Source organism: Euprymna scolopes, chromosome 44 (genome assembly GCF_053919585.1).
Source record: "Euprymna scolopes isolate OS-2025 chromosome 44, ASM5391958v1, whole genome shotgun sequence".
Taxonomy (NCBI): Eukaryota; Metazoa; Mollusca; class Cephalopoda; order Sepiida; family Sepiolidae; genus Euprymna; species Euprymna scolopes.
This window is the reverse complement of record NC_136525.1, coordinates 26,159,340-26,184,909: the sequence shown is the minus strand read 5'-3', so window position 1 is coordinate 26,184,909 and position 25,570 is coordinate 26,159,340. Positions and strand designations below refer to the sequence as shown.

General features: G+C 31.7%; 1 protein-coding gene across 4 annotated transcripts in view; it reads right to left on the bottom strand.

Annotated features, from left to right (window-relative positions):
• Positions 1-25,570, bottom strand: part of LOC145268744 (phosphatidate cytidylyltransferase 2-like) — a 376,852-nt gene that overhangs the window by 30,136 nt on the left and 321,146 nt on the right. For all 4 annotated transcript variants that reach the window (XM_080124335.1, XM_080124337.1, XM_080124336.1 and 1 more), the window contains one exon: positions 13,626-13,802. In XM_080124335.1, the coding sequence (XP_079980461.1) occupies positions 13,626-13,802 (177 nt within the window). The remainder of the gene's footprint in view (positions 1-13,625; positions 13,803-25,570) is intronic.

The following is a 25,570-nucleotide window of genomic DNA, read 5'->3' as shown; positions in this document are numbered from 1 at the left end:
CACTCATACAGGAACTAAACATTAACAATAAAATCCAGATGTACTCTAGCAATCCTACACAATACATGACATCAATACATACAAATCTCACTAAAAGCAACTCTAACCTCCTTGATTATGAAAGCGAATGTCCACAAAAGTACAAAATAGATCTAATGAAAAACCTGATCCAACACACACACACAAGATTTTCTCATCCAAGAAAATATTCAACAAAAAACTACCATAAAACAAACAATTTTCCAAATAAAATAGTCGATCAAGACATAAAACTTTATATAAACTATGTATGATAAGACCACGAACCCAAACAAAAATTATAACTTGAATCTATATTACAATCACCAATTTCATATTAACTATAAATTCGATTAAAAAATAATCATGAACCTATAAAAAAACGATGCAATAAAAAGATAAAACTAATAATAAATTACACAAAATTTAACTTAATAATTAAAAACAATAATACTCTTACCCTTACACTGGCCAAACAACCGTAATCTACAAATTCTCCAGCTCATTCAAAGAATGTCTTCCAAACCAACCCGTGAATTCATATAGTACATATATTGGCCATACCACATATCACTTGTCTGAAAACATTCAACATCATATTATTTCTCATCATAAAAAAAAATAAAGTCAAACGAAATAATATATTAACCACTAATACTAAAATTTAAGTACTGAAATAATTACACACACAGATTAAAATTATTAGAATACTAATAAAACATATAGCCTAACATTAACAAAGCAGCATTCAATACAGCTACTACATATACTAAACATATCTAATAATTAATATAATTAAAGCAACAAAAAATGTATAGAGACTACCACATCCCTTGCTTATTCTTCTCTCCCTGATAGACAACTAAAATGAATAAATAAATTGAACGAATAAATCAAAGTCAAAATAAAATATCTATACAAAAACAAATGAAAAAACATTTTTATGATAATTACGCAATCATGAATCGAAAGCGCTTGAGAGAATGCCGTTGACATAGAATCATTCAGCTACATACTACACAATTTGGCACCAGAGACCAAAAGAAATGATCGACAAAGTGAGAGAATAAGCAGAAAGATAAAAAATAAAAAGAACTCAGACATATTCAACCAAACATGCCTTAAAAATGACTTGCTGCATATATATATATATATATATATATATATATATATATATATATATATATACACACACACATATACAGAGAGAGAGAGAGAGAGAGAGAGAGAGAGAGATCTGAAAGAGAAAATATTCAGCTTAAATCTTATTCTCAAAACTTTGCCACAAGATCTTCTCAAACAAGGAAACATCTCAATGGACAAAGTTATAAAATCGCCCTCAGCTTGAAATTGTAATCGATACTTGTGGAACACTAGAGGAACCTTTGCTGTTTCTTTCCACCGTGTCGCCCACAACTGCCATCAGATATTCTCCTCACCTCTAACAAACACACACTGCTCTCTCTTTCCTGTTGTTCTAAAGCTAACTATCTTATAGGATGATATTTTATACAAGCATGGTCGTTTGGTTTTTATGAGTTATTAATGTCGGTGAGGTCTAGTTCAGCCGGCGGCTTTTAGACCGGCAATTTATCTCATTACATGAAGTGCACAAACTATGAAATCCCTAAAGAGCATCTGATTGCTAAAAGTATATTATTAGAAATGTTTCCGCCTGTTGACACAAGACATATTTACATCGTTCTTCAGTGAGGAGATTTACAAAAACCAAGGTGACAAAACCAATCAAGAGCGACAAAATAAAACAGCAAGAAAAAATAAGATATCAGCCACAGATTTTTTTTTTTGTTGTTGATTGGACAGCAATTAAGGTATTCCAGTGCATCTAAATATGTTTCCATCAAAATGACATATTCTATAAACGAATGATTCTGTTTCCATAAAGTAATGGAAGCTATAAAAATAAAGGAAATATTTGTGTCTAGGATCAACAGCGCGCCTATGCAATTTTGCTAAGATCTTGATTTCATAACTAAACATTGTGCCTAAGATCAGTGTGTATTAGTGTGTTCTCCTTAAATATAGTGCTCATGTGCTTTGTCTAGGAACAATGTAGCATTCATACACTTTAATCAGAATCAGTGTAGTATACATGGTGGAAGATCAGTGTACGTGCAGTTTAGATTCAGTGTAGAATTCGTGCATCCAGTCTAGTAGGTATTTAAAATGAATGTCGATGCTCAAAATGTATAAACATTTTGTCCCCTCCCTTCACTTAAAAATTCACCAAAAATCAGGAAATTTATCAATTTTAATGAATTTTTCAGTATTTATCAAATAACGATCGCGGGAATATAATTAACCAATTATTTTTATTAGAATCTGAGTAGAAATGTATTATTTTGTTTAAACAAAAAACACCTTTACTAAAGTTATAGACTTTTTATTTTATTTTATTTCTTTTTATAAGGAGTCAACACTTATCAAGGTCCGGAGGACACTCGAGGATAAAGGTTAAGGAGTGTACAATAGTCAATGGGAAAATGTTGTACTAATCGTTACTAATAGAAATTTGGTAAATTGGATTACTTAAGGGGATGGCTCATCAAAAACTTGTTCACATTGGACTTGAAGACGACCATATTGTAGACAGTTGGAAAGCAGAAAAACGAAACGGAGTTCTACAAGCGTGCAGTTCTAAGAAAGCTTTGTTCATAGAATCTACATTTAGGTTTAGGCACAGATAAAGAGTGGGGAAAATTATTGATAGTGGGTTCAGTTAGACGAGTGTTTTTCGTGAAAGTCAGGCAGGGGGGCGGGGCATAGATTGGAGCTCAGAGAGCACTTACCATAAAAATAATGATAAAGTAGTAAAAAAAAAAAAAAATGAATTAATTTTTGCTTTTTTTATGAAAATAAAGCATCGTAAATTGGATCAATGAAAAAATAATTTTTTCAAAAAGCCCTAAAGTCTGTATTAATGAATTCGATATAACTCAAAGAAAAATTAATTTGTTGAACTACCGATATTATCATTGAATTAAGCATTGTTTATTTAATATTTTCACACACAAAAAAATTATAATTGCAAAAAATATTTCTTCTTTTTTTTTTTAGACTAGCAATTCAGCCCGGCTTTGCTCGGGCCCTATGTACTGTTCATAACTTTATGTGCATATGTATATATTAAAGTGTAAATATGTACAATGATGCCTTTCTATATAATAGGCTTCCTTAACTTTAAAGAAAAGTTGGTAAAGACCGCAAAGGTCAAATTAAAAAAAATTTAACCCTAATTTTGACCCCTTAACATTTTTTTTGGGCTCAAATCAAGTTAAAATGTTTGACCCATGTTCAAGTAACCTACATCTAAAATTTCAAGTGTTTAGACCCAAAATTGGCAGAGGAGTTTGGTAGAATCTGCAATGGTCAACTCTTTCAATCTTGACCTCTTAGGAGTGAAACATTCGCCCAAAAACTGATTAAAAAGCTTGCTGCATGTCTGAATACCCTTTATGCATAATTTCAAATGTTTAGACCCAAAATTGGCTGAATAGTTTGCTAGAGACCGCAAACGTAAAAAGTTTTCAATTTTGACCCCTTAGCAGCCAAATTTTTGGCCAAAAAACGATTAAAAGGCTTTCCCTATGTCTGAATACACTTTATGTAAGATTTCAAATATTTAGACCACAAAATTGGCTGAGTAATTTGCTAGAGACCCCAGAGGTCAAATTTTTTTAAAATTTTGACCCCTTAACATTTGTTTTTTTGGGCTCTAATAAAATTATGAAGCTTGATCCATGTCCAAAGAACCTATAACTAAAATTTCAAGTGTCTAGACCCAAAATTGGCAGAGGAGTTTGGTAGAGTTCTCAAAGATTAAATCGTTGAACATTGACCTCTTTACAGCTGATCCCAATCTCAATACCTCTTATGTCAAATCTCGAGTCTGTAGATCGAAAACTGACAGAGTTATTGTGTAGAGTAATGTACACAGACAGACCAACACAGACATTTTCACTTTTATAGATATACAGATTACATTTTAGTGTAATTTTTATATGTACGATTTTAATATTTTCATTGCTTGCATGAATATGTAATCCTCAGCGTAACAATTTTTATATGACCTTAAAAAAATTTTTATTTAAAAGCAGGAATACAAAAATAATTAAATTTAAAAATGGTAAAAATTACACAAACGTTCATACTAGGAATATACGGATGTACAGGGAAAAAAAAAAAAGAAAACCAGCACTCCTACCTCCCTCCAATTGCCTGACGTCATTTTCAGACAGTCTTTTGACTTTCTGACATTTTGGTCTTCCGTAGAACTCATGCTTACTTTGTTTTGTTTGTACAAAGCCAGAATCTCTCAGTTTTGGAGTTAATTAAGCTATTCTTTTGTACAAACAAGGTGTTTTTGTTTTTTATTTTAATTCGATTCAATATCTTAGGACTTTGCTAATTATCTTTGAAATAGACACAGAAAACTAATATTTATCTTTCAAGGGATTTCTACAACAAATTTATTTAACTTCAAAATTTAGCTTAACTTGTCAATTTCCGAATGTTGCTGTGAAAACTTTTTTTTTAACAAAGGCATCACCACTTATCGAGGCCAAGAAGTCACTCGAGGATAAGGGTTAAAGAGTGTACAATAGACAATTGGACAATATAGTAATCGTTAGTAATGGAAATTCGGTAAATTTGTTAACTTATATGGAACGGCTTATCAATAACTTGTTTACGTTAGACTTGAAGACAACCATATTGTAGTCAGCTGGAAAGCAGGACAACGGAAGACAATTCCATAGGCGTGCAGTTCTAAGAAAGAAGCTTTGTTCATGGAATCTACGTTTAGGTTTTTTCATGTGTACGAATTTTTCCTTTTAGAAATTAACTTAACTTTCAAATACAATCAAAAATTGGAAACCTACAAAAAATTATGATAACCCGGCTTTCAAAATTATGTCCCTCTATTAGGTTTCCACAATTAATACCAGCACCTACAGTCTAGGTTCAGTGTAGGATGCGTGCATCCAGTCGAGGATTGGTTTAGTATATGAGTGTTCAGTGTAGAATATGTGCCCTTTGTCTAGGATGAGTGTAATATTTTTGCACAAAGATTAGTGTAGTATCTGTTTGCTCTGTCTAGTATATATGTAGGATCAGTGCAGTTTCTGTTTATTCAGACTAGAATTAGTGTACTACCTGTGTGCTCTATTTAAGATTAATGTAGGATCTGTTTGCTCTGTCTAGTATATATGTAGGATCAGTGCAGTTTCTGTTTATTCAGACTAGAATTAGTGTACTACCTGTGTGCTCTATTTAAGATTAATGTAGGATCTGTTTGCTCTGTCTAGTATATATGTAGGATCAGTGCAGTTTCTGTTTATTCAGACTAGAATTAGTGTACTACCTGTGTGCTCTATTTAAGATTAATGTAGGATCAGTATCATGTTTGCGAGTTCTACCTAGAATCAGTGTATTATTTTCACAACATTAGTTTTCGCAAGCAAAGTGTTATTGTTATTTCACATAGAGCATCTGATATTGGCAAATGGTTATGAACCTGCTACTGACCTGGTGCAATGTTACTTATCTTTAGTGATTTAATAGGAATCAGTGTGTCAATCCTGCATAAATTGATAGAATACTCGCTTTTATAAAATGTCATCTGCTAACAGCTGATGGTGATTGAACATGTTATTGAAGTTTCAGAAAGCCGTGTCGCAAAACAGTTTTTAGAAGTTTTGGATAAAAAATATGACAGTGTATTGAAAGAATGCATTAAAATAAAACTTAAGCTGTTCACACGAGTAACAACTCCTAAGCTGATCATCAAATTGTATCATTGTTTGAATGCTACAAGATTTACTGGCTGTGAGATTAAAACAATTAGCAACATAAAACTGTTTCTTTGGGCATTTTTTTTTGTTGCTAATTGTTTTAAACTCACAGTAGCAATACCACACCATTGTTTGTTCTTTAGATCAAATAAACTCAAATCAAGCATTATTAAAAAGAGCATAAAAAACAAAGAAATATTATCTTTTGTTCTTAAAATCGATCCATTAGAACTGGAGTTAAGGCCATTCGAAGAACCAAAAAAATATGTGGTTCACTGGACATTTTGCCTTAAGTCAGTCCTATTCAAATGCCTATAAGCTAGTTACTGAAAATGGTAAGAAATTTGCACAATTTATAGACTAATCCATCTTTAAATAGCTGTATCTTCATATCTTTTTAAGATATTATGATGGAATTTTGAACATAATACCACGAAGGTTCAGTTAGCTGTATTTATGACCATCTCACTTGGTAACTTGCATACTAATTAGCATGTTTCAGTTTCATTTTAACGGCTTTAAGTAGAAACATCATAAAAAAGCTAAGAAAAATGGTTAATAAGGCTTTATCATGATAGGAAGTTTTATTCTGATAGACATTATCATTTGTCATTATCGCATCATGAAAAATCCAAGATGGCGACCAGGAAATCCAAGATGGCGACCAGGAAATCCATGGTGGTGACTGGGAAACCCAAAATAGCCACCACAACATGATTCAAAGAAATTAACAAAATATGGCTTGTAGCATACCAAATTACAGAAAATTTTCTACAGATCAGAATTATGTTTTCAAATATATACTAATTAGCATAATTAAGTTTAATTTTAATGGCATTTCTAATGAAGCATCATAAAAAAACAGTTAAAAAACATAGGTCATCATGCGAAATACTATTCTGATGGACATTATCATGTCATCGTTACACTGTGAAAAATCTAAGAGGACAACCAGAAAATCCAAGACGGCCACCATGACACTATTCAAAGAAATTATCAACAAAATATGGCTTGCAGCATATCAAATGAAACGAATTTTTGTACAATTATAATGTTTTCACGTACATTAAACTAATTAGGATAATTAAGTTTTATTTTAACGGCTTCAAGTTACTGTGACAATTATCAGGTGAGTTTCTACCACTATTTTGTACAATTTCTTATTTTTAAGTCATTGTGGGGACTTCAAGAGATATCACAACCATTTTTTCTTGTTCTCATGTAACATTCAACACTTGTTTTTTTTTTTTTAACAGAATAAACATTTACAATACTAAAAATTTATTGAGGTAGGTAAAATAGTTACTTGCCTTTGGTAGCATTTATTTGTTATATATTTGTTTTTGACAAAAGTAAAAAAACGTGGTCATTGTCATTCTTTTTCAAAGGTTTTTTTTTTTTTTTTTAAATATTCTTTCCTAAACAAAGTGCATATATCCTACACTGAACCTAGACTAGGTGCACAGATTCTACACTGATCCTGAATAAAAATGTAAGAATGCTGCATGGACACTATATTTAAAAAGAACACACAAATAACCAACGATCTTAGACACAAACATGTATACGATACAATATTTCCTTTATTTTTATAGCTTCCATTACTTTATGAAAACAGAATCATTCGTTTATAGAATATGTCATTTTGATCGAAACATATTTAGATGCACTGGAATACCTTAATTGCTGTCCAACCAACAAAAAAAAAAAAAAATCTGTGGCTGATATCTTATTTTTTCTTGCTATTTTATTTTGTCGCTCTTGATTGGTTTTGTCACCTTGGTTTTTGTAAATCTCCTCACTGAAGAACGATGTAAATATGTCTTGTGTCAACAGGCGGAAACATTTCTAATAATATACTTTTAGCAATCAGATGCTCTTTAGGGATTTCATAGTTTGTGCACTTCATGTAATGAGATAAATTGCCGGTCTAAAAGCCGCCGGCTGAACTAGATCTCGCCGACATTAATAACTCATAAAAACCATCGATTGTGCATGTATAAAATATCATCCTGTAAGATAGTTAGCTTCAGAATAGCAGGAAAGAGAGAGCGGTGTGTGTTTGTTAGAGGTGAGGAGAATATCTGATGGCAGTTGTGGGCGACATGGTGGAAAGAAACAGCAAAGGTTCCTCTAGTGTTCAACAAGTATCGATTACAATTTCAAGCCGAGGGCGATTTTATAACTTTGTCCATTGAGATGTTTCCTTGCTTGAGAAAATCTTGCGGCAAAGTTTTGTAAATGAGATTTAAGCTGAATATTTTCTCTTTCAGATCTCTCGCTATATATATATATATATATATATATATATATATATATATATATACTAGCATGGGTACCCAGCGTTGCCCAGGTCGACATGATGTTCTGTTTGAACACACCTGCTATACTAAGGATATTAATAATTTTCATCATGGGCAACGTCGATACCCCCACAACAATTTCAAGAATAAAAGAACTGATAAAAACATATAAATGTAATCGCTCAAAAAAAGTATGTGATACCCTCTTCACTAGATATTTTGGCAGAAGGGATACAAAGAGGAAAAGCTATTCTCCATATATTGAGCACTTTTGTTGCCCATAGGCTGGAACCCCCCCCCCACAAAATAAAATAAAAACAAATGAATCAAAACAACTTTTGTTTCGATAAAATAGCAGCGACTGCCAAAAAGAAAGAAAAAAAAATTAGCTGCGTAGGCAGGCTTGAAACTGAAACGTAAAAGAAGGGAAAAGGTAATTTACCAAACGTTTTTACCCATTGTACCATGACGACTGATGACTTCATACCAGGAAAAAAAAATATTCATAAACATTAATTACTTTTAAGGGAAGTTTAAGAAAAAAATTGAATCCCTGTCACTGGCTAAAAACACACAAATGAAATCCTTTCAGTTTATTCGTAAGCGTTTTTTTTTTTATGTATATTTAAAAAAAAAAAAAGCAAAACATTTTTTTGTCTACACGAAATTATTTTTTCACGCTAGAAACTTACTAAATTAATTGGTGAAGAGTCTTTGTTTTTTTTATGATTTGAAGTTTACAGGGGGAATGACTACATTCTAAAAAAAAAAAAATAGTTGGAAATAATAATTCCAAATAAATTAAATTAAATATATTATCAATATAATTGTTTTTTAAAGTTGATTGGATAATAATTTTAAATAGAACACTTAAAACAATTCTTTCGCTAGAAACATTAAAATACAGCTATTTAGTAAAATCGATTTTCCTTCCTGTAATATGCAAATGAGGTGATCTCTTAATTGTATATTTTACAAGAATCATACGATATATATAGAAATAAACGAAATAATAAGTATATTGGATCTTTTGTATGTATTAATCAAATTGTAAACAAACAGACAAGAATACAAATTTATACATATATAGATACACAAACAACACATATATACAAACACATCACACACAAATATATATTCATACTAGCTGGCAGCCTGGCATTGCCCAGTCGTACAATATGCTTAAACGTAACATTTTAATTTATGCAAATTGCTTATGAATTATTACAGAATCAATTCTCTATTTATTGTTATATACAATCTGCTTCACTGAATAATAACTGTAATAACCAACCGCTTTTCCAACATAGCTCTGCCTAATACAAGAATCATAACAAGCCAGACCTCACAACCGTCTTAGGAAAAAGAAAATATTTGGTTTAATCCCCTTTTAGCTTAAATCTCAAAATAAATATACCAAAAGAATTTTTAAGGTTGTAGAAAATTCTTTTAAGCAACCACATAGATATAATACCATATTTAATAAAAATTCTATTAAAATTTTCTACTCTACAATGCCTAAACTAGTACAAACGATAATAGAATCGAACAAAAAAAATCAAATTAGCTCAGACCACTCTTTCCTCTTAATGTCAAAAACTAACTGCAATTGTAACATTAAGCAAGACTGCCCACTCAAAAACGATTGCATCCACATATATTCGTCATATATTCATGTTACCTTGAAACACCCCTAAAATAATTGGAAATAATCCTTCCATGACAGAAATCCCATATCTGTCCACTACTCAAAATATAGCTCCAATTAGTGAATCGACCATTCCACCAATCGTTTTACCTACAAACAATAACGGCATAACCAATAACACAGATAATTTCAATACTGATGAATATAGTCATAATAGCAATAATAATAATAATAGCAATAATATTAATAATAATAATGATAATAGCAATAATAACTTGCTTCGTTTTTCTCAAAACCCATTTATTACTTAAAACTCATCTCTGAATAGAAATCACAATATCCCAATACAGATTAAATCTACTATTTCTAATTATAACAACCCTGAATTAAATGTAATCCCACCCCAAATCCTAACAGAAATCCACATACCATTAACATTATGCAAACGCCAAGTAAAATATACCCTTAAATTGGCACCATTTCAGTATTAATACCGGTTAGAATATCTAACCCCAATTCTTCCTTTAATAATGAACTCACTGATAATAGTTTTATCTGTGCCTAAACCTAAACATAGATTCCATATATGTATATATGTGTATGCGTACAATTATAATTATACATTAATTTATTAAACCATCAGTAAACCCCTCACTCTTTACCTTCTTTCCAAATTTAAACTAAATTTGAATTATTGTCCTTATTTAATTATATTCCTGTCTGGGTCAAATTGACCTTAACTGACCTATATTTATATGTTCTAAAAATAGATTTTAGAAAAGTGATTCTCTATCTGCCTCCTTTCCCCCTTTCTCACTCTTCTCTTCCCTCAACTATGTCTGTCTCTCTTTCTCCCCTCTTTTTTTGACTTCTCAATATTCTTTCTTCCTCTTCTGTTTTTATCTTTTTCATTTCTCCTCTTTCTTTTACCACCACATTTTTCAATGGGTCACTTTAACACTTCCATTTGCCTTATCTGTTTAAAAAACCCTTTTATATATAAAAATGAAACTTCACTACTCCAGGATTGGATGGTTTTTTTTCTGGAAATTGTATTTTACCCTTAACATTTATATCTGTTTTAATATGGATTACCAATGGATTTTCAATGGACCTATTTTGGATTTTTCCTATTCTCCACCGTTTTTCTCATTGGATTTTACCATATCCTTTTTCCATTTCTTGCTTTCTAAACCTCATTGAATCCCTATAAACTATCACTAACTGTTGAATATCTTTTTGGATGCAAGTATGATTAATTTCATATAGTTTGTTTCTTTTAACACATCAACCTGCAAAATTTATTGTATATTTTGCAAACTTCTTCCCCCTGATGAGAAGAACTGCATTCCTCGAAACTCCACGGAATAAGCTTTTTTTTTGTTTATTTGTACTCCTTGTTAGATTATTAAAATTTTGTATATATGTTACAATATTTTATACCACAATGGGTATGATCTCGCACAGTCAGGAGATTCTATTTATAAACGATGCTGCTAGAAACTGACGAATCCAATTAATTCATGTCCTGCCACCAACCAATCAGAAACCAGAATTGCTCCATAAAAATTAAACGTTTTTGTAGCAATTTCGCATATGTTTTCTTCTTCATCTCAACATGGGAAGAATCTTTTGCTCTGTGGATTCCAACTCGAGAACTGTCTACTGCAAACCAGTCACCTCCTAGGATTTGTGTAGAACAACGAACCATTGGAGACTGTTCTGAAACTAAACATGGCTTATACTTCTAGAATATATATCTGTTTATGGGGAAATATGTTTATTCAATTATATTTCACCTTTTATTTATACCAGTCTATAATTTATAAGCTTGATCTAAGTACAGAGCATATACAAATAAATGACAAAAGTCTAAATTCCAAATTTCAAGGTGTTGACCATCTTACCATTTATTTCTTTATTGAATTGAGCAGGGTCACTAAGAAAAACACGAACACAGAGATTAGTTAGAAAAGGTAAAATATATTGAAACAAAAACAGTACACTGGCCACCGCGAGAGTCATAACTCTCCGTTAATTTCTACAATTTGGAAGAGTTCATCTTTTGTGCACTGGTGAGTCCTCACAACATCTCCCCTCCCAAGCATTTCTACCCAACAAGTACGAAAAGAGAGTCTGCTCTTCAAATATGATCCTCACCATTGGGTTCAGTTGTTTGTCATATCGAAAATAGCTCATTGTTAGTATTAGTAAAAGTAGCATTAGTATAAACATCTACTTGCCAATCAAAAAGTTAAGCCACATTATACTTGATCAGTACTTAAATGGGTAATAAATTAAGAATACGTTAAAGTCATTTTCTCTACTACCTATGGTAAAGCTATCAATTTATTTCGCTGGCTTCATTTGGGTTAAATAGTACGCCAGACTTGGTAGCACAAATAGCTTAGGAGAAGGAAAATTCCAAAGCAAGACCATTTCTTTTCTACGTATCCATAGTTTTGCTCCGAATCATTTCTGAATTCTCCTTGCCCCAAACTTGAACAATGACAGGTAAGGAGAAGTGCAGTTGGATATTCTGTTACCCTTACTTCACTATAAATTGCTCATGTTCATAGAGAGTATCCATTGTTTCTAAAGACAGAAGGAATCTAGTAAATAAAAACAGAACAAAATCTAAAGAAATAAAAGATCCATACGGAATCTCTTTTGGCAGCACGACAGTAGAGAAATTCTTTCATTCCAGCTAATTATCTGGATTATGGTTCATCATGTAAACAGCTGGAGTTTTGTTGTGTTGATGACACACAGCAGTAGTTAATTTCCTTTTTGTCTTTTGTTGTTCTTTTTCTTGCAGCTTTCTTCTTTTAATAACAGTAATTGTAAAAGTTTTTTAAAACAGCACACAATCATTTGGAAGTTAACATTTTTTTCTTTTTCTTTAAAAGTATGCAGTATACATTCATAACACTTGCTGAGACTTCCTTCAATCCATCCACTATAGAGGAAGAGAGCACTGTCCCAAACATTTTCCATTTTCATCCACAGTCCAGACAAACGAAAAAGGTGTTATCAACTAATCTACTACATGCCATTGGAGACTTCCTTTCTGTGAGGCAGCATCCTTAACACGTTACTCTAATTTTAATTTTTAACTTCTAATCAAATGTTTTTATTTTCGGCCTATACTTATTTAGGATTAAGAGGTTCATACAAAAGAATAGTAACTTTCCGAAATGCTCTTCTATTGACTTGACTGGTTTCCATGCACCATGTGATGTGTGTAAAATAGCCCGTTTTGCAGTTGCAATTTACAACAACCTCTTTGTAGTGAATGACCATGCATAGTGAAGAATCACACTCTTTAAGAGATAACCATGTTAATATGGATGGACATAGACAGAACATGACGGATCCAGAGGAGTTAATTTCGATAAACAATCCTGTTATTTCCATGGGTAGCAGTAGTTCCTGTGGTGTCCAACAAGTGCGGTAGCAAGTTGGAAAACAGTGTGGTTATGCAGATGATCATATTCTTAACAACAGGTAAGCACAATGCCCCAGTTAGTGGAGAATTATGGTAAGATGGTGTCTCGACAACTACTCATCTTTTTGGAGAGGCTGGCATTAGGAAGGGTATCCAGCCATAAAATGTTTTGCTTTAAACTATGGCTGTTCTAAGCAAGTGCAGCCGGCAAAAGGTAGACTTGTGCAAGCCATGTAAACCAGTCTACAAGTGGATAGTCAGTAAGTCATGTGAAAAATTCTGCTGTTAACACAATTTTAACGTGCCTGCAGCAAAACATTCTACAACAGCAAATACTATGGAGGAGGTGGAAGAGGAGGAGGAGGAGGTGGTGGTGTCTTCTTTTTTATACTTACATTGCGGTGTAGTAGGACTGCAAAATATTCAATCATGCTCTCACCAAAAAAGAAAAAGTTTGATGTGAAGAGGAAGTACCAACTGAGAGTTCGGAACCAAGGTAAGTCATACGACTTATAGACACAGTAGCCGATCGTGATAATTTCGTGGAAACATTTGATTTGGATGGCAAAAACCTAGAAATTAAAAAAAAAAAATATTAGGATTACAAATATTGAACAATAATTCTTTTTTTCATTCACCACAAACAAGGTGGAGTATCCTAAATACAGAGTTGTGCAGCAAGATCTTTGTTCACATTACATTTAAATTTCTGCATGTGGGTACAGTTAAGGAAACAAAAAGAAAATTCCAAAAGCAAGCAAGTATACTGAGGAAAGAAACTATCAGAGTAGAAAGATTTCCAGCATCTGAGGATCTCTACAGTGAAAAGATGAGATTTTGCTACTAGTCAGGTTTGTCTCGAGTATTTACAAGAACAAGTATAAATGCACTAAGTTTATTTAAGAACATTCAGTGGAAATTCTTGTAAAACAAGCATTGTCTGCAAGAACCCATGAGGCAGTAGTTGAAAAAATTCAGTTGGAAAAGTGATATTCTTCTGAAAGTTGAAGGTTCAATTATGAGTGTAGGCGATTAAAAATACAACTGCGAATTACTTAGGACTTATAGCTGATAGAACATGCTACATGAATTAAATAAAAGGTTCTTTCTACTTTATATTAATAAAATTATTTTTAATTTATTGTGTGTGAATATTTCTCACATAAATGTAACTTTTATAATTACAACATGAATTATTGTTTTTATCTTACACTAGCGAGGGGTAGGTGTGTGTGAAAAAAACCGGAAGCCTTGATGCGCATAGTAAAAAAAACAGGTGCCCGTGAAAAAAAAAACGAAGCCTTGGAAAATAGTAAAGTGTGAAAAAAAAAAACAGGTGCGCGTTTTTGATTGACGTGACCGCGATAGCTATTCAGCAGTTACGATTTTGTGCGGGACAGTTTTTAAATAAATAAATAAATAAATAAATAAATCGGTTTGTTTGTTTTAACTAAGTTCGGGGAAAACCAGCTCCCTGTTTATTAGGGGGAGTATCTCGTCTCGAAATGAAAGCTACCATCTGATATGACGAAGTCGACATTGAACAAATGTTACTTAGCTCTCTAGAGACCACTGGCTCTGGGCCGGTGATTAGAGTCGAGTTTCGCTTTTTGTTTATACTGAAAACCGAATGTAACGCGTGCCGATGCGGGAAATGTGGAATAATTAACGTTTGAAAGTCAATAAAATTAAATAGACAGGCGAGCTCCGTGGTTAAGTGTGAGATATTACAATTTATAGATGATATAAAACGTTTTAAGAAGTTGTGAAGCGAGCGAGCGCTTCTCTGAAAGAAGCCTTTTGTGGACATCGAGGAGAAGCGTACATACATACATACATTTTCGCTTTTATATATATATATATATAGATGTACTAGTTATTATTTATTGAAATAAAAAATGCAATAGTACCCAATAAAATAAAAAAAATTTTAAATCCTATTTTTAAAAACAGTTTAATTATGGAATTAAATTCATCAGAATGCATTTTGGTTTCTTTTGTTAATAGTTGAAATAAAAAGAATTACTTGGCGATTTTTTGAAATTTTAAAGGAAATATTTAAACCATCAAAAATAGAAAATCATTTAAAGTGACTTTAAATTTTCAATCCTGTCCAGATTCTCCAACCAATAACAATCTATTCACCTCATTAATCCCTGAGTGGATTTTGGCTTTGATAAGTTGTGAAGCATTTGTAAAAAAAAATAAAATAAATAAAAATAAAAGATTTAATTTCAAAAGAAAAGTTTTTCCTCAAATTTGAATAAATATTTCCAAAGTTCAGTAATGAGATTAATCTCAGTGCAAGGCTTTGATTAATTAAAACATGGCAACCATTGTTTATTAAGAGCAATAACAAGTTGAGCAATGAATTGATAAAAACAACATTCATGCTACAAACAAGTAGAACATTGTAATAAATACAAGACAAAGAGATGACTATACTAAATGGTGGCGTAAATAGGTCATCCTCCATTTTGTGATACGTGGGAACTTCACTAGCAGACTACACTTTTCAGATTTTTTTTCTTAATTACTCATTAATTATCCAATGTTAATGACATTTTCAAAATTTAATCAATAATAAATCTACACAGCATTTTACAATATTTTTTGTTTTACCCTTTCTGTTATTTTTAAATTCTCTATAAATTTAGTTTGCTTTATTTTAACGTTTTAATTTATAACTTGTCTTACATACCCCAACAATTTGTTTTGCTTTTCCTTTTATGAAACTATTTCGTTTTTGATTTTTTACCTAATAGTTTTTTCTAAACGCAGCACAGAGATAAGTCTGTAATGGACGAAGGGAATTACCTCTTCCTTTTAAATGTCAGCTATACTTAGAAAAAGTTTTACCTGATAAATTAATTTTGGAAATAAAATAACTAATTGAATTTTATTGTTGTTAACAACATGGAGCAACGTTTATTATAATAATAATAATAAAAAAAAAATAACCAATCAAAATAAAATGTTTATTTTGTAAGCAAGAAATCACTGACAAAAGTCGATAATCCAACTGACTTCATTAGAGATCAAGAGTAGCAGGTGCAAAATCAACAAGCAGCCTGATAGAGGGGATGCTGATTATTTGAGAAATACAATGAGAGGGAAATGCAAGAAGAGAGTGAAGAGTGAATATTATTATTATTATTATTATTATTATTAGATCTATGACAACAGCATATTCTTTTCATTGTTTTGACTCGAGTATATATCCGACATTGATACAATTAATCAACCAAGAACCACATCATTCTACATAAAAACGTATACGATATCAATGGATATATACCTGAGAATCGAAACAAGGAACAGAATATGCTGTTGTCAAAGCCCTATTAATCATACATGAGTTATCTCCCTTTATGCAATATTGAACATTTTATTTCACCTCATTTTACTACATTGAATTATTTTTCTAAATAGGATTTTTAAAAGGTTTGTTTCAGAACACGGTTGCATTTTTGGTTTCATTAACTAATCGATTAATAGCAAATAAAATAAATCACGTTGTTGCAAGAAACACAGAAAATCCTACTCATCATGATATCCAGGTTAACATCCATTTTACAAGCTGACTTGGATGATTTTTAGAAATTGCCCTTATCTTTTTTTTTTCTCTCTCTCAAGACTATCTTTATTTCCTCGCGCGTCTTCGACTTTCTTCTCAAACTGAATTTGCTATCTCAACTATTCTACATCTACTAACCCAAGAACTCTCATCCAGTCTTTCAACATGGCCATACCAATGAACTCTATTTTACACATATTTTCATATACTGTCTGGATTTAATTGAGGTTATTTGATGTAAGCCTTGCACAACCATCGTATTATTCCTCTTCATACAACGCATCTTCTCAACTCTTACTAGGCAGGTTTCACCGACATCACACTGCATATACATATCTGACAGACAATAATAAGAGTAAAAGATCTCTCATTTCATTCCATACACTCTTAATTGTTGTAATCACACAAGAACCTACTCCTACATGTATTCCAGTGGTACCACTAAAGTAGCAAAACTTCTGAATAACTTCAATGCCAATCATACAATTTTATAGATACTAAGGTCTTCCATAACTATGAAAGTCTGATTTTACTAAAGAAAGTCACCAGATCGCTATTATTGTCGACCAAGGATAGAAATTATCAGACATCTGTATGCAGTGTGATGATGTATGGAAGTGAAATTTGATTACTGGGGGTTGAGGACATGCACTGCATGGAGATGATAATAATATGATAGATGTGTAATGTGAATCTTAAAGATAGGCTTAGATCTAAAGGTATAAAGAGATATGTGCAGAAAATAACAATGGTGTTGTTACGTTTAAAGAATAGATTATAATTCTTAGATAAGTGGATGTAGGCCAATTAAGGTAGCAGGTTCAGTTCACAGGGGAAGACCAAATAAAATTTGTGAAGAAGTGATAAAAGCGGATAGAAAGAGGGATAAATAAAAACCTGGCTAGAAATAGGCTAGTTTCAAAGTTAATTTCTTAAAGTGTCCAGCCAAGCGTTCAGGATGTAAAACGGTTGTTAGACCGAATCTGACAGGGCTCTATGGACAAGTTTATCTTCAATTGGCCTTTGATAACTAAATATTTTCGTTTACTAGGCAAATAGAAAAGTTACTAGTCAAACCTATGTGATTTTTGTAATATGACATCTTCATTCCACGACAAGTAAAGATTTTTCTGTATTTTATTTTAAAATAAGTAATTCTAAATGCGCACTAAATTTTATGCTAAGTCTTGAACGTATAAACATTCAAATTTCTTTGATTTCATTAAAAAAAACAGCATATTGTTTTATTAAACCTTTTATTGTTTAAATAATCTGACTTTGATAGTTTTATAAAAAAAAAATCATAAAGATATTTTTTACTCAGTAATGAGCTTTGGAAGATTGTGGGTAAAAACAAAACAAAAAAAAAAAACACCACTAACCAAAGATAAGCGTTTCATTATTTCTAGTCATCACTTGAAAATGTAACTGTTTCAATCGCAATGTTAAGCCCTGGTATTTGAAGACAACAGGAATGTTTAGAATCGTTCTTTCATAAATTGTTATTCCCCATCATTGTAAAAGAAACAAAAAAAAGCATTCCCCTGTTACGTTTTTCAAGAATTAGTATAAGAGTCAAGAAGTTAACAACATATGAATGTTGTATTAATGGTGAAACATGCCAAAGAAACAGCTGGCCGATACTAAAAGGATCATCTTCACACCTGATGCTATCATCATCTTAAAAATCAAAAAAATACAAAGAAAATATATGTAGATAGTAAATAAGCCATTTATTTTACTTGTATTTCAAAAAGACAGAAGTAACAGATGTTCTAATGAAACTAACAGATGAAAACATGTGGAGAGAATATGGTGTATGTCACTTGCCCAGCTGCGATGTCAACCATCAATGAAACAAGCTTCAGTGAAGAAAGGCACCACCCTTCCCTAACAGTCGGGTTATTAGTGTTGTAGTTGTTGTCATATTAGCAGAATATGACAAGTGGTGTTAGTGTGATTTTAAGAGTTCTTAGTAATTGATGAATTAAATTCAGAAATTTTCTGCTATTACTAATCAACAGAATTATTTGCATTATTTGGATTCATCGTCTGTGTTATTTTCATAATGTTTTGGTTGATGTAACCTCCGACCTTCTTCAGATGTATCTTGTCCAACTCGGGAATATTTCTGTCGAACTCCAGAGTTTGGAACTTTTCCAAGTATTCTAACCACTGCGCCACGTGGCGCAATGGTTAGAGTACTTGCTAAAAATCAATTGTAAAAGTGATATTCTCCTGAAGATTCAAGGTTCAATTCTGAGTGTGGGCGACCAAAAATATAATTTTGAGGTACTTGGGACTATATCCAGTCATGACTGATGGAATGAGAACATGCTATTACTTATCTCAAAGGATTCCAATAATAAAAATAATATTAAAACATTGTTTTGTTAGAAATTTTGGAATGCAATATCATTCAACGGACAATGGACAATTAGAAACTGGTAAACAAATGAGTGTTGCATCGTATGGTCTTCCTTTCCACATTTGCAGATGGTTTAAAGCTCCACATGGTCATAGCTGTAGTCTAATTTTTTCTTTAATTGTTGCTAGGCATCGAGTTTATCCTTAACTCTGACATCTACAGCTAATGGAACTAGTGCTTATTCAAGGTTTCTTATACAGAACGGATGGCTTCAGCAACCACTGTGATAGCACACTAGTCTGTCTTCAGTTATACTGTGTATTAACGAGATTTGTCTGTAACCATCCGTATGCGATACATTTTATGCATTTTACTTGTGTTCAGCAAATGCTATCAACTGATCGAGGGATGTGTATTGTGACTCTTAAAGACAGGATTAGATCTGATGACCTCAGAGAAAGATTAAATCTGGGAAGTATGGAGTGATATGTGCAAAATAGTAATTGAAAGCATCTCTGATTGGATTGATGCTGCCAATACTAAAGATAAGTCCATTTAATATTAGCAATTGGATAATTTTCTTTCTTTTTGCAATCCTTTTTTTTTTTTGCAATCCTTTTTTTTTTTCTTTTTTTTTTTACAATCCTTTTTTTGGATCATTTTTTTATTACAAGAACTAGCAGGACTACACAACATTGCCTAGGGTTAAAGTGTAACATATTTCTATTAAAACCTCTATGTTCATCTCTCTTTCTCATTTTTTTCGTCTTTCTCCCCAACCCAGCCCATTCCTCTCTAGCTTGACACACACAGAAAACTTTTCTTTATATAATAGATTACTTGAGGAACAAGTCAGCATTTTCTTTCCAAATTAGTAAATAAAAATGACAAAATAAATAAAATTGTGTCAAAATCGACACTCCCTCTCCAATCTGATGAAACCTAACCCAGTTGTCTCCCGAAAATGAATATTTTTTTTTTTCTAGATTTTAGATCTTATTAAGCCAGGACAACGCTCATCAATAATATACCAACTTTGTCTTCTTTAATATTTAGTCTTTTACTTTTAGCTGGACATACACATACACACAATTGAGTGTGCAAAAATCTTCATTGGAAAATCTGTAAAACAATGAATATCCAAGTCATGAAAGCAGATAGCAGAAAAAACAGTTGGAAATAAGTTATGCACCATTCGTTATGATTATGAAATTCCTACAACTACATAGAAAACATAGATGTTACGCCTGATAAAGTGATATGGGACAAGAGGGAAAAAATAGCAACTCTACTGGAATGATGCTGACCTGAGCAGAGCTAAGAGGGAAAAGATAATGAAATATTAAAGCCTTATGTACGATATAATGAGAAACTGGAATTTAAAAGAGATCTTCATCATTCTAGTAATTATAGCAACCAGACACATGAAAAAGAATTTAAAAAAAAACTGTCTGTCGAATACACCTGGTGAACCAAGTGCAAGAGAAATACAAACAATTGCAGTCAATGGGATGGTTAGAATCTTAAAAAGATCTCTCAGTCAGAATGGATGAAATTATAGGTGAATGTCTGGCATCCGGTGTAAAATAAAAGAAACAAAGCAAACAACTGCCGTGTTATACGGCTTTCCACTCAAGAACCATGAGCATATATGATATTTCTTATGAATGTTACTTGCATATTATGATGCAGATGGTTCACATCGGTAAGCTTCAGTGATCAAGCAGCAAGTGTTGTCCAATATTGCTCATGTGAAAGTCGGAACAGAAAAGTGCAAACAAATTAAACTTATTAAAATATAGGAAAATATTGGTTACAAACAAATATGGTTTCTCATGGACTTTTTTGTTTACTAGAGGATCACTATTTATCAAGGCCCAAGGGCCACTTGAGGATAAAGGTTTAATAAGTATCAGGTAGACTGTGAGGCAAGATTCTGATGATTGGAAATGGTGGAATTTGGGTAAGGTTTAATTATTTTAGAAACGGCTCAACAAGAACTTGAAAATAACCATGTTCTAGTCAGCTGAAAAGCAGCCTTGTAGTATTGTGTTGCATAGATTGACAGTTCTGTGAAAATACAGAAAGATAGTTTGCAAATCGTGTGTTTTAAACACAGACACTAGACAAAGAAGAAGTGAACATAATTGTATGAAGAAAATAATCTGACAAATAAACACAAAAAGCTCGTTATTAATTTTGGAATATCTTTGGGGTATAAATAATTGTGCTGAGTAGATTTTGGCAGAAAACAAAACTTTGGAAATATTTTACTAAATGCTATTAATCACATAGCATCGCTACAAACTTAGTTAATGGATAAAAGAAATTGTTAAAAGACTATTGATAACACAGATGGGAAGGAATGGCTTGCTGCCAGGTAATTATTTCATTCTATAAAGAAGCAGTCGTCACTAAGATTATTTAGCAAAGTCTAGACACTTTGAAAGTTGGTTGTCAGCAAAGTCATTAAGTTAGAATGAAACGAGAAGAAACGCATTCTTAAGATGCTGCCTTTCTCTCTGAACATTTAACAATGGAAATGCTATTTTTAACTGAAATGTGACAGACCAACGAAAATGCTATTTTTAATTGAAACATGACAGACCAACGAAAATATTATTTTTGACAGTAGTGTGATAAAACAATGAAAATGTTATTTTTAACTTAAGCTTGACCGACCGAAAATAAATGTTATTTTATGCTGAAGTGTGATAGAAAAAATACTATTTTAAAATGAAGCATCACAGACCAAAGAAAATGCTATTTCAAGTTGAAGTATGACAGAAAAATGAAAATACTAATATCTGAAGTTGAAGCTTGACAGACCAAAGATGTTATATTTAACTGAAACATGACAGACTAAAAAATGAATAAAAGAGGGCAAAAATAGAATTTCAAACTAAAATATGACAGACTAATGAAAAATTGCATTTTCAAACAATTTTAAAATTGCTAAATTAATTTAAAACACATGTAAGTCACATATGCAAGCAATATTATAAGCAATGATTATGTAGTTTGTAAAATATTATGATACTTATATAAAATTCGATACATGAGTATATATATTTAGATTTACTGCTTAAATTAATTGATTATTATGAGGGGAGGTAATGTGGGTTATATTTAGTTTTATGCTAAAGGTAAAAAGAGAGCACCAAATCATTTTGAGTTGATAAAAACAAATAAACAAAATAAGTTGGAGAAAAAAGGATTAAAAAAGCTGCCAAGAAGGCATCTTTCAAGTCATCAGAATATCAAGCAAATAGTATCTTTATCTCATTTATAAAACTTACTATGTCTGTCTGTTTCCATTTTTTTTTCACTGTATCTCCTCCTAAACAGAAGGTTGCAGAGTGATGTAAAGTGGGTCAGATGATTGCATTTTTTGTTGACCGTTTTTTTATGGATCTTTAATCAATCAAAATAGTTGCTAAGGGGTCAAAATGAAAAGAAATTAGAACTTGGCAAGCACAAGTCAACTTAAACTGCTCTTTTTACACATACGCATATATATATATATATATATATATATATATATATATACATATATATATACACACACATTAATGTCAGTTTATTTTTCGCTATTTTTTGTTTGGCTGTGGGGGGGGGTATACTGCAAAACATGTTATCATATGTGTATATATTTTTGCAAATGTAAAAGACACTTACAGAGTTTTACTGATAGTTTAGAAATCCATAAACATTTTTTTATTTCATCATTAATGCGAATCGTGGAAAATTAAGTTTTAAACACAAACAAAGCAATAAAAAGAATTATTTTGGGGATCGGAAAATAGGCACACATTTTTCAGATACCCCAAAAGCTCTGATATTTTCAATTTCCAATTCTGATTAAACGTTCCAACACTATATATATATATATCTCTATCTATCTATATATATATATATATATATATATATATATATATAATGCTAATCAAAGTTGAAGTGTGACAGACAGAGAAAACAAAAGAAACATGTCGATGCATCTTAAGATAGAAATGCACTTTGTTTCACTCGTTAACTATTCTTTTGATATTTAATTGCATTTTTGTCAAACAGAAGGGAAAATATGCAAGTTATGGAATTGTACGATTTTTATTCGGTAAATTCAATTAAGTGGAGATTCAGCTCCACTAATTAGCAAATCTGCTAATAACAAAATGAGATGAGAAAAGACATTGGAAACAGCAAGGCGGCATTCAATAGGCAAGAATCAATATTGACGCAATCGGAATCAGTTCATCAAAAACTTATACGAAAATATACAAAAAAATTTTCATTCTTTTATTCAGGTACATACTTAAAAGGACATGTTATGCGAATCAGTCTAACAGTGATTTTGTTGCTGTGGAAGAGTTTTTGTTCAATCTTCCTTGCCTTTATTTTTTTCTAAGAAGGGATTAGTTTATTGTTAATTACCTAAGGTGTCCCTACAAAGGAATGCCAATGAGGTCGCTCAGGCATTTTTTTAGCCAGAATATTTTAGTGTGTTGACTTCTGAAAACTACACTTGCCTTTGTGTCTAACTTCCTGACAAGGGGATAAATCTTTGTTTTTTACTCAAAGGATCTGTTTTATGCTAACAAAATAATGTGAATACTTCTCGTGGGTCTGTTTCACATGACTATGTGACTTACATTTTTCTTATTTTCAGTGGGACAATTTGGAAATCCCATAATTACTTTCTTCATCTGTTTGCATAATTTAATGTTAAGTTTATCTATTGCTGTTGAGCCAACTCCTTTACTGGCCTGAATATGTACACATGTATTATTTAAGAGTAAATAAATATATACAAAAGAAAAAATGCAATTTTTGTACCCTAAAATTATACCATATAGTGACATCTGAAGATAATTTGCTAAACAAGAGGCAGGAGATTCTACAAAACCGAAACACCAAAATAATATCTTACTTTAGGCCTTTGTATAAATTAGTCAAAATAAATTAGCTCATGAAGACATTTAATTAAATATAACAACTATTACTAAAATTTGAAACTAATACATATTCAATGCAGTATCGACTTCCAAGCAGTTGACTTATCTTCTTTTTAAGCTTGCACTATGGAGATATTATTATAGCCTGCTTCAATTATTAGGGAGCATGAGTGATATGATTACGATATTCTAGTTAAAGCTTTGTAGACAACACATAAGGATGATAACTATTTTACCATTTATTTTCATTCATAAAAATAGGATGGGTTGTTTGCGGAATGTTCTTAACCTACTCTGACACTACTTGGGTATACTTTACATCTATTGTGTAAATCTTAGTTGTCTGTCAGTGTGTGTGTGTGTGTGTGTGTGTGTGTATCCAGCTAAAAGTCAAATTACAAAACAGACCATCATGAATATGGTATTGTAGAAATCGTTGATTCTTCGGACATGTAATATGAAAAATTCAGAAAAAATATTCCTTTTTTTTTTTTCTATCTAAACAATTTTAACATGTGTGAAGCGTTCATCTCTCGGAATACATTAAATACATAAATTTGCAATGTCATGTTATGCCCATCACCTTAGCTAGATGGGTGAGAGAGTTGGGTCATAACTATTTTTTGTGTTCGATCTCACCTTACTGCAGACGTTTTGTTTTTTTTATTTTTTACATAGTGTTGAAAACATTTCGGTAAGCTTTTACATTTAAACAGATTTTAAAAAAAAAATTTTTTTTTTTTTTTTACTTTCTATTATTTGGCATTTTTTATTGATGGTTAATTAAATTAAAAGAAAAATCATTTTTCTTATTTTGTATTTTTTTTTTTTTTATCAGCAGTTGATTTAGCTGAGGGTGGATTTAAAGACAATTCCTCTCCAATATCTCCTATGCTGATGACATCGCTCTTGTTAATGAATGCACAGATAAGCTTCAAGTTTTTGTTAATGCCTTAGCAAAGAATGCAAAGGAGATAGACTTAGAAATAAACCTAGAGAAAACAGAATGTATGTCTACAGCCAAATCACGGTTTAACCTAAACATGGGTATTCACAGTAAACCTATCAAACAGGTCACCCAATTCATTTATGTAGGGCATCAACTAACTTTCTCCAGTGATCACGAGATGACATTGACACACAGAATCAGGCTAGGTCGGGTGGCTTTCCAAAAACAGTGCCACTCTAAAATCGAAAAAGCGTACTGATAACTGTTAAAGTAAAAGTTTATTTATGTCCTTCCAGTAGTTTCAGATGGCCTTAATTGTATCACATGGACTAAACAACTAGCAAATCGCATTGAGGTGCTTTAAAATCATGTAATGCATTTTATTACGGACATCGCTTGATCGAAAAAAAAACAAAAAAACTATCCAACTTCCGTCAAACTACTTCCTTACCGTCTCATATTTGATAAAATAGACCTTAAACTTTTGGGCCATG